The sequence below is a fragment of the Notamacropus eugenii genome, chromosome 2, assembly GCF_028372415.1.
Source record: "Notamacropus eugenii isolate mMacEug1 chromosome 2, mMacEug1.pri_v2, whole genome shotgun sequence".
NCBI lineage: Eukaryota > Metazoa > Chordata > Mammalia > Diprotodontia > Macropodidae > Notamacropus > Notamacropus eugenii.
In genome coordinates this window covers 392,254,361-392,268,680 of record NC_092873.1, presented here as the reverse complement: position 1 = coordinate 392,268,680, position 14,320 = coordinate 392,254,361, and the positions used below count along the sequence as shown (strand labels likewise).

Sequence of the window (14,320 nt, the reverse complement as noted above, 5' to 3'; positions counted from 1 at the left end):
CTTATATTACTAATTGAACTAAAATGTTTTCAGCTTAATATCTGCCATCAATACCAACCCATGTTGACTATTTCTTGTCTAAAAAAAATAATTTATTTTGCACAGTGCACAAGCAGTGCCATACATAATTATTATTTGATAGCAATGTTATTATAAATAATTTACTTAATTTGAGTACATAGGACTTTCATGCCATAAAATGAATTTCTGGAATCTGACCATCTAAGTCACCATGACTCAAATAATGTATGAATCCAAACAAAAGAAATGGAAGTTCTACAACCATAAGGAAATAAATCAACTAACAGCCCCTTGGCTAAGAACTGTTAGGTAACTGATTAAATGACCTACATCATGTAGAGGAATGTCTGTTGAGATTTTAAAGCAGCTTCTTTTATCCTTCGGTGGAATTTAAAACGACAGAGGTAGGAGTATAACAATGTTGTGTCAGAATTCTACTATCATAGATGGATAATTTACCTAAGTTTGTCAATAAAATATTCTTATATAACTGAATCAATGATATGGCTAGATTTTTTTTAAAGGCATAGTTCCCTAAAGATATTATATCTTGTATCAAAGAATAGGAACTACATTAAAACTAGGCTACATAATAGCTATTTACTTACTACAATAAAATAAATCCACATCACAAGCTTAATTTCCCTAACAACAACATATAAATCTAATGACCTATTTCCATTTTCCCCACAAATACACAAGACACAGAAACTACAAAGAGATACCTTTCATTAGCTTAGCAAATGGCTCAGGACAGGTAGATGGAATGGGTAAAGTGAGCTTATTGACAGCTACTCCATAAGCCACAGCAAGGCCATCAATGCCACGATAGGGAACTTCTCCTGTAAGTAGTTCCCACAGCAACACTCCGTAACTACAAAGCAAATTTTAACACTCAGATTAAAATAGTTAAATAAAAGAATTAGATGGTGTCTTTCCAATACTGATACAAAATTGGCAATCATCCCCTCTGTCTAATCTCCAGTCTCTCCTTATCAACATTGGCTTTATCATTGCTGCTTTAAACATGTTCAGGTTTCCTGTATCTTAGAACAAACAAAAACTCCCAAACCTTTCCTTAATCCTACCATTCCCTTAAACTATCATCCAAGATGTCTCCAACTTTTCACAGCCACTTCTAAAAAAAAAAAATCTATACTTCTCAGCTCCATCTCCTCCTAACTTCTTACTCAATTTTCAGCCCTTTTAATCTGAATTACATTCTTTTTCTGTAACAGGTCTCTTCTGAAAGTTTTGTGGCTCCCTATTGCCTCTGGGATTAATACAAACTGCTTTGCTTGACACTTGAAGACTCTTCATAATCTGAGTCTGGCCTAGTTTTCCAAGCTGGTTATAAATCACTGCCCTTCACAAACTATACTTCAATCACTTGATATTCCTCCATTCGTACAAAATACTGCACCTCTATTCTCTGTGCCTTTGCACAGGCTCTCTCTCAAACTTGTCTTCCAAACTTATACCTCTCAGAAGAACTAGCTCCTTTCAGAATTTAGCTCAAGTGCTGCCTCCTAAATGAAGTCTTTCCTGATCCCTTCAGCAACTAATCCCTGCATTCCAAAAATTATTTTTTATTAACTTTGTATATATTTTGTATACAAAGTGAAAAGCTACATGGGGTATCATGAATAGAGAGCTGGCCTTAGAGACAAAAATCCTTAGCTCAAATCTGACATATACTGGCTGTGAGATCATAGGTATATCACTTAGTAGTCTAGGCTAGTGGTATCAAACTCAGATTGAAATATGGGCCACTAAACTGTACAAAAGGTTCCCTATAGGCCTCATACTGACTTAGAAAACCACATATGGTTATACATACACATGTAAAAAATATTATCACCATCACTACTTCAGCATATTAAAATCAGTTAAGAACTACATTCTAATCTTGTTTGGGACATACTCCGGAGTGTTGTGGGCCACATGTCACCCATGGGCCATGTGTCTGACACTTCTGGTCTATGCAACTCTCTAAGAGTATAAGGTATTGCTTACCTGAATTGGTAGAGAGCATTTCTTTACCAGGGAGTATCTATTCAAATGAAATCACAGGTTCAGTCCCTATCTCTGTCCCTGTATTTTCTATTTACTTATATATATATGTAGGCATATTTCCTCTGATGGAAAATTAAGTTCCTCAAAGGGAGGGGCCATTTCATTTTTATATCCCCCAGCACCTAACATGGTGCCTGGCCTAGAGTAAGCACTTAATACTTATTAAGTAATTGATTAGAAAGAATGGGTAAGACTTAGGAAATGATTGGTTATAAGGGGAGATTGCATCTAGAATTGTGTCTTGCACATAATAGGCATATAAGCATTTAGCTCACTCAACTAAACTTAATTTCAGGATCAGTTAGAACTGCCTAGCAAATCAATTGAGACAAATCATCACTGATGATACAAACACAAAAACTCAGAAGTTCTCAGCTACAGCCAATAGAAAAAGGAAATGGAAATTTCATTACCAGAACTATACCTCAAAAGAACCACTGGTAAAAGATAAGAGGCTACCAAACGGCAATAGGACAAACTCTTCTCCTGCCCATCCTGCTTTCCCTGAAACAATATCCTCAGCAGTGAACTTTACAACTCTCCCCTGTTGTATTACTTGCAAGGCGGAGCAGCAGGGAGTGGGGAGGGGGGATTTGTACATCCATCTCTGGACAGTATAAAGGAAGAAGAGTTATTAAGCCTGGGATTTCTAAAATGAAGTATAATATATATAATATATAATATATATTGAATATATAATTAAGAATAATATATTTATATTATGAGATTCTCTGGAAACAACTATAGTTGAATTGGAATGGCAATTGATTCCCCAGAATCACAGAATAATCAGTGGCTCATATGAACCTAGAAACAGGTCTCCATTGGAGTACCCAAGGAATCTGTTCTTGATACCACTATTTAACATTTAACAGTGATTTGAATAAAGACACAGATGGCATGCTTATTAATTCTGCAGATGATGAGAGGCTGGTAAAGAGAGCTAACAAAGGTTAGATGAAATGTCAGAATTCCAAAAGACTCTGGAAGCCTAGAACACTGGACTGAATCTAAGAATATGAAGCTTTACCATGGTTAAAGTGTCAAGTCTTATACTTTTGTTCAAAAAATTTACTTCACAAGTACAAGATGGGGAGGTAAAGCTGGATAAGAACTTGTCTGAAAGACATGAGTCATTAGCATGATTATGTTCATCCTTCATTGCTGAAGAAGACCATGCCATCACAGATATGATAACATGACTTGCCCTTGACTTTGTTTTGAGTGAAGGAGGGCTATGCAGGTCACCAGCCTCACTTCTCCTCCACAGCCATCTGAATCCAGTTAGGATGACTGGAGATGACCTAGGATGCACTGGGAGACCTTGGGCCCTTTAGGACAAGGTATATTCAGGTACTCACTTAGGGTGAGGTAACGCCCATTCATTGAATAGGCCTGTTTAAGAAGTAGCCAGGGTATGATACAACAATTGAGAAAGTAAACACAATTTCAGACTACATTAAAAGTGAGATATAGCTTCCAAAACTAAGATGATAATTCTGCTGTATGATATACTGTGTATACATTATTGTGTTCTGGTTCTGAGCATCACTTGTCAGGAAGGACTTTGAAAAGCCATAAAGTACCTGGAAGAGGATAGGATAAGCAGGATGGTGAAAAACATCAGTTCATGGCTGTATGAAGATTGGTTAAAGGAAATGGGGGCATTTGGCCTGCAGAAGAGAAGATTCAGTGGGTATACGACATCTGTCTTCCACAATCTGGCAGGGTTGTCACATGGAAGGGGGAATTAGATTTATTCTGCTGGTCCCCGAAGGCAAAACCAGAAGCAATGGATCGAAGTTGCCAAGATAGAAATTTAGGATTGATGGCAGGAAAAAAATACCTAATGATAAGAGCTACTCATAAGTAGAATGGGCTGTTTCAAAAAGTGGTGAGTTTCCCTTTCACTGGAGCTCTTCAAGCAAATGCTAGATGACCACTTGTTAGATATGTGATATCAGGATATGTGTTATCTTTTTTCAGGTCTGGTTGCTCAGGTGCCTTCCAATTCTAAAATTCTGTTAACTGACTTTGTGAATCTCTGTGCTAAAATAGTTGTATGATCTTAGGTAACTCATTAATTTCTCTTGGTTTTAGTTCATCTGTAAAATGGGGGGGGGGGGAGTTTGTATTAAATGATTTCAAAAGTCATTTACTAGCTCTAAAATGGTTCTATGAATATCTAGAGATTTTCTAAATCTAAAGACACCAAAACTTTATTCCAGTTAGTGAGTACAATAAAACCTTAATTACAATGAATCCTTGAGAAAGAAATAATTCTAGATGGAGGGTTTTCCCTGAGAGAGAAAAGTTCTCCCTTAAATACTTTAAAAAATTTGAACAATAATGAAAATATCTTTGTAAAATGTGTTACATACATCCTTGAGTTTTAAAACTTATACTCAACATACTTCAATAGGTAATACATCAGTAGGAGCCATCAATGATTGTCAATACATCACAGTTCTAGGATTTTTTAAGTATAGGTATTCCTTCTGTCAAGACAGATTAGAACTATTACTTCATAGGTAAGAGTTTTCTGATGCTGAGAGGAGACTTGACATTTTAATGAAATCACAGGTTGAATTTGAACCAAGGCCTCCCCAATTCCTCTCTTCCAGTATGTAAAGCCACAATGTTTCCTTTAAGAACAATAACTATGCCATGTTGTAATACAGAGCTTGTTGGGATGTATAGGATTGGATGCTGCTATGAGAAAAGATTCCAGGTTGCTATACTTTTTGGATTCTTTCATTTGCTTTCTGCAGTAGTTTTTCTCAACTCCCATGTAATTAAGACTGCCAAGGAACATTGCTCTCTGCGATCATCATGTTTACCCATATTGTAGGCCCTCTCCCTTGTTCTAATTTGTTACTTTTCAACTGCTGTGTTTGGAAATTAAATAAACTGATATGTATTAGAATGGTTTCTAAGATAAGTACATAGTCTGAGCAAGGGCTTGCAGAGAACATGGACTACAAGACACCTACTGTGGGAAACCTATTTTGGTTACTGAGAGGCTTTTTTTGTTTATTTCCTAATTCTTGGGTTCTTTAATCAGTCTACAAGAAAATCAAATTCCAGACACATAATCTGTTACATATATTTCTTAGATAATATAGATGTTTCTAACACTTCCACATTAACAGGCACAGAGAACAGAATTATTAGATCCCTAGCAAGCTCAAAGTTATTCGTATTATGTTTTCCTAGTTTTTATAATCTCAATTTATTAAATTGCTTAGAAGACTGATATTTTACCCAAGCATCAGGTTTTACTATAAAGCTAGTAAAAATATTTAATTAAAACTTCATTAAATACTTTTGACTTAGAAATATTACAGCACTATAAAATTATTAACTAATTACCTATTAATCCTCACTGTACCTCTGAATGTGTGAGACACAGCTACAGGATTAATATATATGCATTACTAACCACATTTTATACATGAAATTCATTACTAACTCCATCAGTCACAAAACTTTAGTAGTGTTAGCCTTACTTATCTCAATCTATTTTTCTCTTCCAATTGGTTCAAACAAATTGCATATTTGCTCATTTAAACTAGGAGTGCTATCTAAATCTTTGTTTTTCATACACAAAAGTATTAATTTGATTTTACATTCCTTTGAATGAACCCATGATATGCATGCTATAAAGCAGCCCAATACAAACTGTCTTTTGAGATCCTACAATAGTCTTATTACAATTCTGAACAACCTCATTTGTATTCTGCCTTAAATAGTCCTCCTGAATCTATTCTTGCATTATTGGCTCTTATAACTACACAATTAACTTAGAATTAGATAACAGATTGTTTCTTTATTCTTTAAAATTACTCTTGAAAAGTGAATTTGTGCTGATTACAGTGAATCTATACCTCAGAATATCTAATTCTGAAAAGCGAGGTGCTGTCTGGAAATACTCAACAAGTATACATTGCTTAATAAATCAGGCATTTTTTTTTTCCAATTACACTTAAAGACAAATTGTAATTCATTTTTTAAAAAATTTTGAATTCCAAATTTTCTCCTTTCCTCCCTCCCTTCCCCTAAGACTGTAAGCAATTTGATATAGGTTATACATGTGCAATCATGTAAGACATATTTCCACATCAATCACATTGTGAAAGAAGAAACAGACCATAAAAAAATCATTAAAAAAATAAAGTGAAAAGTATGCTTCAGTCTGCATTCCGTTCCTTTTCTGGATGTGAATAGCATTCTTCCTCATGAGTCGTTTGGAACCGTCTTGGATCAATATATTGCTGAGAATAGATAAGTCATTCATAGTTGATCATATAGTACAGTGTTGTTGCTATTGCATAAAAATGTCCTCCTGGTGTTGCTCACTTCACTTTGCATCAATTCATTTAGGTCTATTATCCTGCTTGTCACTTCTTATAGTACAATACTATTCTGTTAAATTCATATACCACAACTTGTTCAACCATTCCCCAACTGATAGGCATCCCCTCAATTTCCCGTTCTTTGCCATCACAAAAAGAGCTGCTATAAATATCTTATGTATAAATAAATCCTCCTCCCCCTTGCCTTTTTAAAAAACTTTCCTTGGAATACAGACCTAAGTACTAGTATTACTGGATCAAGAAGTATGAACAGTCTGATTGCCCTTTGGACACAGTTCCAACCTGATCTCCAGAATTGACCCAGAGTGGTTGGATTAGTGTCCCAATTTTCCCACACCTCCTGCAACAATTATCAATTTTCTTTTCTGTCATATTAAGCCATCTGATAGATGTGAGGTCATACCTCAGAGTTGTTTTAATTTGCATTTCTCTAAACAACAGTGATTTAGAGCATTTTTTCATATAACTACAGATACCTGTGATTTATTCATCTGAAAACTGCCTGTTCATATCCTTTATCATTTATCAGCTGGGGAATGATTTGTATTCTTATAAATATGACTTAGTTCTCAATATATTTGAGAAATGAGGCCTTTATCAGAGACACTTATTTCTAGCTTTCTGCTTTCCTTCTAATCTCGGGAGCATTGATTTTGTTTGTGCAAAAACTTTTTAATTTCATATAATAAAAAATTAAGTATTTTATATCAAGTAATGCTCTCTATCTCGTTTGGTCAAAAATTCTTCCTTTCTACATAGATCTGATAGAAAAACTATTGCTCGCTCTCCTAATTTGCTCATGGTATCACCCATTATGTCTAAATCATGTACCCAGCTTGACTTTTATCTTGATATATGGTGTATCATCTAGTTTCTGCCATACTGTCTTCCAATTTTCCCAGCAGTTTTTTTGGTCAAATACTGAGTTCTTGTCCCAGAAGCTGGGGTCTGTGGGTTTATCAAACTCTAGATTACTACGGTCATTTATTACTTTGTATTGTATGCCTAATCTATTCCCCTGACCCAGCACTCTATTTCTTACCAAGTACCAGATAATGTTGATGATTATTACTTTACTACATAGTTTTAGATCTGGTATGACTAGTCCACCTTCCTTCATATTTTATTCATTAATTCTCATGATATTCTTGACTTTTTGTTCTTTCAAATGAATGGTCAATTTTTTAAAGTTCTATAAAATTAATTTGTGGTAGTTTGTTTGGTGTGGCACTGCATAAGTAAATTGATTTAGGTAGAATTGTCATTTTTTATTATACTGGTTTGGTTTACCCATGAACAACTGGCATTTTTCCAACTGTTTAGATCTCAATTTATTTATGTGAAAAGTATTTCGTAACTGTTCATACAGTTCCTAGGTTTGTCTTTGCAGGTAGACTCCCAAATACTTCATATTATCTACAGTTATCTCTTGCTACTGGGCTTTGTTGGTAATGTTTAAGAACTGCTGATGTTTATATGGGTTTATTTTATATCCCGCAACTTTGCTAAAGTTGATAATTGTTTCAAGTAGTTTATTTAGTATTCTCTACGATATTCTAAGTATACCATCATGTCATCTGCAAAGAATGACAAGTTGTTTCTTCACTGTCTATTCTAATTCCTTCAATTTCTTTTTCTTCTCTTTTTGCTAAAGATAGCATTTTTCAAGTACAATATGAATAAGAGCAGTGATAATGAGCATCCTTGTTTCACCCCTGATCTTACTGGGAATATTTCTACCTTATCCCCATTACATAAAATTTTTGCTGATGATTTTAGATACTGCTTATTATTTTAAGGAAAACTCCATTTATTCCTATGCTTTCTGGTTTTTTTTTTTAGTAGAAATTAGTGCTGTATTTTGAGATAATCCTATGATTTCTGTTACTTTTGTTACTGATACAGTCAATTATGTGGATAGTTTTCCTAATACTGAACTACCCCTGCATTCCTGGTATAAATTCCACCTGATCACAGTGTATGATCCTTGTGATATATTGCTGTAATTTTTTTGTTGGTATTTTATTTAAAATTTTTCCATCAATATTCATTAGGGAAATTGGGTCTGTAGTTTTCTTTGTTTTACTTCTTCCTAGTTTAGGTAATAGTAGCACATTTGCATTATAAAAGGAATTTGGTAGGACTCTCTGCAGATTTTTCCCAAATAATTTATATTGTGCGGTAATTAATTGTGCTTTAAAGGTTTGGTAGATTCAACTCGGGAACCATCTGGCCCCAGGGATTTTTTCTTAGGGAGTTCATTAAAGACTTGTTTAAATTCTTTGTCTAAGAGGGGGTTGTTTAAGTATTATGTTTCCTCTTCCATTAATCTAGGCAATTTATATTTTTGTAAATATTCACTGACTTTGCTTAGACTGTCAAATTTATTGGTATATAACTGGGCAAAATAGCTCTTAGTAATTGCTTTGATTTCACCTTCTTTGGTGATAAAGTCTCCCTTTTTATTCTTGACACTGGTAATTGGATTTCCTTAATTTTTAAATCAAATTAACCACAGCTCACCCTATTGGCTTTTTTCATAAAACCAAGTGCTAGTCTTATTAGCTAAATAAGTTTTCCTACTTCCAATTTTATTCATTTCATCTTTGATTTTCAAGATTTCCCAACTTAGTGTTTAATTGGGGATTTTTAATTTGTTCTTTTTCTGGTTTCTTTTAGTTGTATGCTCAATTCACTGATCTGTTCTTTTTTCTATTTTATTACTGTAAGAGTTTAGAGATACAAGTTTTCCCCTAAGTACTGCTCTGCTTGCTTCCCACAAGTTTTGATATGCTGTCTCATCATTGTTCTCTTTTGTGAAATTATTGATTATTTCTATGATTTGTTCTTTGACCACTCATTTTTCAGGATTGCTTAGTTTCCAATTAGTTTTTATCTTTCCCTGGCCCGTTATTACACATAATTTGCACTGCATTATGATCTTAAAAGGATGCATTTAATCTTTCTGCCTTTCTACATCTGTGAGGTTTTTCTGCCCTAATACAGTCAATTTTTGTGTAGGTGCCATGTACCACTGAGAAAAAGGTATATTATTTTCCATCCCCATTCATTTTTTTCCAGCAGTCTATCATATCTAACTTTTCTAAAATTCTATTCACCTCCCTAACTTTCTACTTGTTTATTTTATCATTAGATTTTTCTAGTGTGAGAGGGTAAAGATGAGGTCCCCCACCTAGTATAGTTTTGCTGTCCTCCTGTAAGTCACTTAACTTCTTCTTTAAGAATTTGGATGCTATACCACTTGGTGCATATATATTTATATTGATATTATTTCATCATCTATGGTACCTTTTAACAAGAGATAGTTTCCTTCCTTATCTCTTTTAATTAGATCTATTTTTGCTTTTGCTTTGTCTAAAATCATGATTGCTACCCCTGATTTCTTTTTTTACGTCAGCCAAAGCATAACAGATTCTGCTCAGTCCCTTAACTTTACTCTGTGTCCCTCTGCCTCAAGTGTTTCTTGTAAATAAGAAACCTGTTTATCCTTCTCTATCTCCTTTCACCCTTTCCCTTTTCACCAGGGTCTTGCCTCCCCCAATCTGTCTTCCATCCTTGTCAGTCACTCCCACTCTTTCCTATAAGGCAAGATAGATTTCTATACCTGATTGTGTACATCATTTTCTCTCTCAGCCAATTCTGATGGAGTAAGGTTCAAGCAATGCCCACTGTCCCACCTCCCATATTCCCCTCTTTTTGTTGTAACAGGTCTTCCATGACTCATGTGAGATAATTTACCTCATTCTATCTCTCCCTTCCTTCTGTTCCCAGTGTAGTTCCCTTTCTTAGCCCCCCCTTTTTTTGGGGGGGGAATATCATCCAATTAAAGTTACTTTATATGACCACCCTCAGTCTATATATACTAACTGCAAATGGTGATACAGTTCTTAAAAGTTGCAAGTATCATCTTCCCAGGAAGGGATACACACATTTTTGGCTTTATCGAATTATGTTTTCTCTTTCCTTTTTAACTTTTATGATTCTCTTGAGTCCTGTATTTGAAGATCAATTTTTTTTTTTAAAACGGTATTTTATTTTTTCCCAATTACATGTCAAGGCAATTTTTAACATTCATGTTTACAAGATTTTGAGATCCAATTCTTCTCCCTCCCCTCCCCTCTTCCTAAAATGGTAGGCAATTTGATATAGGTTAATACATGTGCTATTATGTAAAACATATTTCCATATTAGTCACAGTTGTGAAAGAAGAAACAGATCAAAAGAAAAAAATGAAAAAAAAGCATGCATCAATCTGCAATCAGAATTCATCAGTTCTTTATCTGGAGGCAGATAGTATTTTCTATCATGAGTCCTTTGGATTTATTTTGGATCACTTTGTTATTGAGAAGAGCTGAGTTATTCATAGTTGATCACAGAAATGTTTTCCTGGTTCTGTTCATTTCACTTTTTATCAGTTCATACAAGTCTTTCTAGGTTTTTCTGAAATCTGTTTGCTCATCATTTCTTATTGTATAATAAATAGTATTCAATTATATTCATACAACACAGCTTGTTCAGCCATTTCTCAATTGACAGACATCCATCCCTTCAATATCCAATATTTCATCTCCACAACAAAAGATAATTTCTTGATGTCCAAGTCCTTTTTTTTGATCATAGCCTTCAAGTGGTCCAATAATTCTTAAATTATCTCTCCAGGATCTATTTTCCAAATCAGCTATTTTTCCAATGAGATATTTTACATTTTTCTTCTATTTGTTCATTCTTTTGATTTTATTATTTTTGATATCTCATGGAGTCATTAGCTTTCACCGGCCCAATTCTGGTTTTTAACGAATTATTTTCTTCAGTTAGTTTTTTTACATCCTTTTCTATTTGGCCAATTCTACTTTTTAAGGGGTTGTTTTCTTTAATAATTTTTTTTAAACATCTTTTCCCATTTTTTTTTTTTGTGCTTCCTTTATCAAGCTGTTAACTCTTTTTCTTCCCCTCTTGCATCATTCTCTTTTCCCAATTTTTCTTCTACATCTCTTATTTTATTTTTTAAGTCCTTTTTGAGCTGTTCCAAAAGTTCTTTTTCGGTCTGAGATCAATTCTCATTTTCCTTTGAGACTTTGATTTTAGGCATTTTAACAAAGTTGTCCTTTTCTAAGTTTGCGTTTTGATCTTCCTTGTTACAACAATAACTTTTTATACTCATGTTCTTTTTTGTATGTTTTATGTTCATTTTTTCCTAGCTTATTTTGTTACTTTTAAAGTTGAACTCTACTACTGGGGTAGAGAGGCACTGTTCCAAGCTTCTTGTGCCAGGGACTGCAGGCCCTGACTGCTAGTCTGGTATTATGCCAGTAACATCTAATGCTGTGCTAGGGTGAGCAGGGGACCTGGTAGTATAATTAGGGTTGGGGGAACGGGGAAGAGAGATACCCCAGTGTTGAGCCATACCTGTGCATGTAGGGAAGGGAGGGGACCCCAGTACTGCTCCAGGAGCAGGGGGAGGGGGAAGCCTCTCACCTACTTCTGTCCTGGGGCCACAGGGCCTTGTTCCGAACCTGTGCTGGGGCTAACGGTCTCCTACTGGGTTTCTTGTTTGTTTGTTTTTTAAATTTTATTTTTTTTAACGTTCTACAATTGCTACTATAAAATTTAGATTTTAACCCCCCCACACCTACCCCTCACTACCCCCCTCTCTCCCCAAGACAGCATAGAATTCTATATAGGATCTACATATACTTTCCTTTTGAATATGTTTTCACTATAGTCATGCTATGTAGATGAATTAAATAAATGGAAGAAATCATATAACAAATCAAAACATAATACACAAACACACACACACACACACACAAACATGATCTGCTACATTCTGTGAATGAATTCCATAGTTCTTTCTCTGAGTGTGGAAGGTATTTTACCTTAGAAAACCGTTGGCATTTTTTTTTTTTAAGTTCTTGCATTATTACGAAGTTTCAAGTCTACCAGAAAAAACTGTCACACACTGTGGCTGTTGCTGTGCACAAAGTTCTCCTGGTTCTGCTCCTTTCACTCAGCCTCAGATCATATAAGTCCTTCCAGGCCTCCCTGAAGTCTTCTTGTTCATCATTTCTTATGGTGCAATAGTACTCCATTACATTTATATACCATAATTTATTCAGCCATTCCCCAATTGATGGGCATCCCCTTGACTTCCAGTTTTTGGCAACTACAAAGAGTGCTGCTATAAAATATTTTTGTACATGTGGGACCCTTTCCCATTTTTATGATCTCTAGGGGCTACAGTCCTAGTAGCGATATTGCTGGGTCAAAGGGTATGAACATTTTTGTAGCCCTTTGGGCAATAGTTCCAAATCGCTCTCCAGAATGGTTGGACGAGCTCACAGCTCCACCAACAATAAATTAGTGTTTCAACTCTCCCACATCCTCTCCAAGATTTATCATTTTCTTGTTCTGTCATGTTTGCCAATCTTATAGGTGTGATGTGGTACCTCAAAGCTGTTTTGATTTGCATTTCTCTAATCAAAAGTGATTTAGAACATTTTTTCATATGATTACAGATATCTTTAATTTCTTCCTCTGAAAATTGTCTGTTCATATCCTTTGACCATTTATCAATTGGGGAATGATTTGTATAGTTATATATTTGGCTCAGTTCTCTATATATTCTAGAAATGAGGCCTTTATCCCTGAGATTAGCTGTAAAAATTCTTTCCCAATTTACTACATCCCTCCAAATTTTGGTTGCATTGGGTTTCGTTGTGCAAAAACTTTTCAGTTTAATGTAATCAAAACTATCCATCTTGCATTTCATAATGCTTTCTATGTCTTCTTTAGTAAAAAATTCCTCCCTTCTCCATAAATCTGATAAATACACTATTCCTTGCGCCTCTAGTTTGTCCATGGTATCAATCTTTATACCTAGATCATGTACCCATTTGGACTTTATTCTTGTGTAGTGTCAGGCATGGGTCTATGTCTAGTTTCTGCCACACTGTTATCCAGTTTTCCCAGCAATTTTTGTCGAAAAGTAAGTTCTTATCCCAGAAACTAGAGTCCTTGGGTTTATCAAACAGGAGGTTGCTATATTTCTTGCCTACTGTGTCTTGAGTGCCAAGTCTATTCCCCTTCTACCCTTCTATTTCTTAGTCAATACCAAGTGGTTTTGATAAGTGCTGCTTTATAGTACAATTTGAGGTCTGGTAGTGCTAGGCCACCTTCTCTAGAATTTCTTTTCATTAGTCCCTTTGATATTCTGGATATCAGAATCCAATTGGTGTGGTTTTTGTTAGTTTTGTTGTTGATATGACCGATAATGCCAATAGTTTTCCTAATGTTGAACCAGCCCTGCATCCCTGGTATGAATCCTACCTGATCATAATGTATTATTCTCGTGATGAGATGCTGTATTCATTTTGCTAAAATCTTTTGTTCTTCCAGATGAAGTTTGATATTATTTTATCCAGCTCTAGAAAATAATTATCTGATAGTTTAATTGGTATGGCACTAAATAAGTAAATTAATTTAGGCAGAATTGTCATTTTTATTATATTAGCTCAGCCTACCCATGAGCAACTGATGTTTTTCCACTTACTTAAAACTTACTTTATTTGTGCAAAAAGTGTCTTGTAATTGTGTTCATATAGTCCCTGGGTTTGTTTTGGCAGGTAAACTCCCAAGTATTTTATAGTGTCTACCCTAGCTTTAAATGGGATTTCTCTTTCTATCTCTTGCTGTTGGACTTTGTAGCTAATATATAGAAATGCAGAAGATTTGTGCGGGTTTCTTTTGTAACCTGCAACTTTGCCAAAATTGTTTATTATTTCAAGTAGTTTTTTACTTGAGTCTCTGGGATTCTCTAAGTATATCAT

General features: G+C 34.8%; 1 protein-coding gene across 6 annotated transcripts in view; it reads right to left on the bottom strand.

Annotated features, from left to right (window-relative positions):
- Positions 1-14,320, bottom strand: part of MAP3K21 (mitogen-activated protein kinase kinase kinase 21) — a 65,558-nt gene that overhangs the window by 25,480 nt on the left and 25,758 nt on the right. For all 6 annotated transcript variants that reach the window (XM_072647505.1, XM_072647507.1, XM_072647502.1 and 3 more), the window contains one exon: positions 747-895. In XM_072647505.1, coding sequence (XP_072503606.1) covers positions 747-895 — 149 coding nt within the window. The remainder of the gene's footprint in view (positions 1-746; positions 896-14,320) is intronic.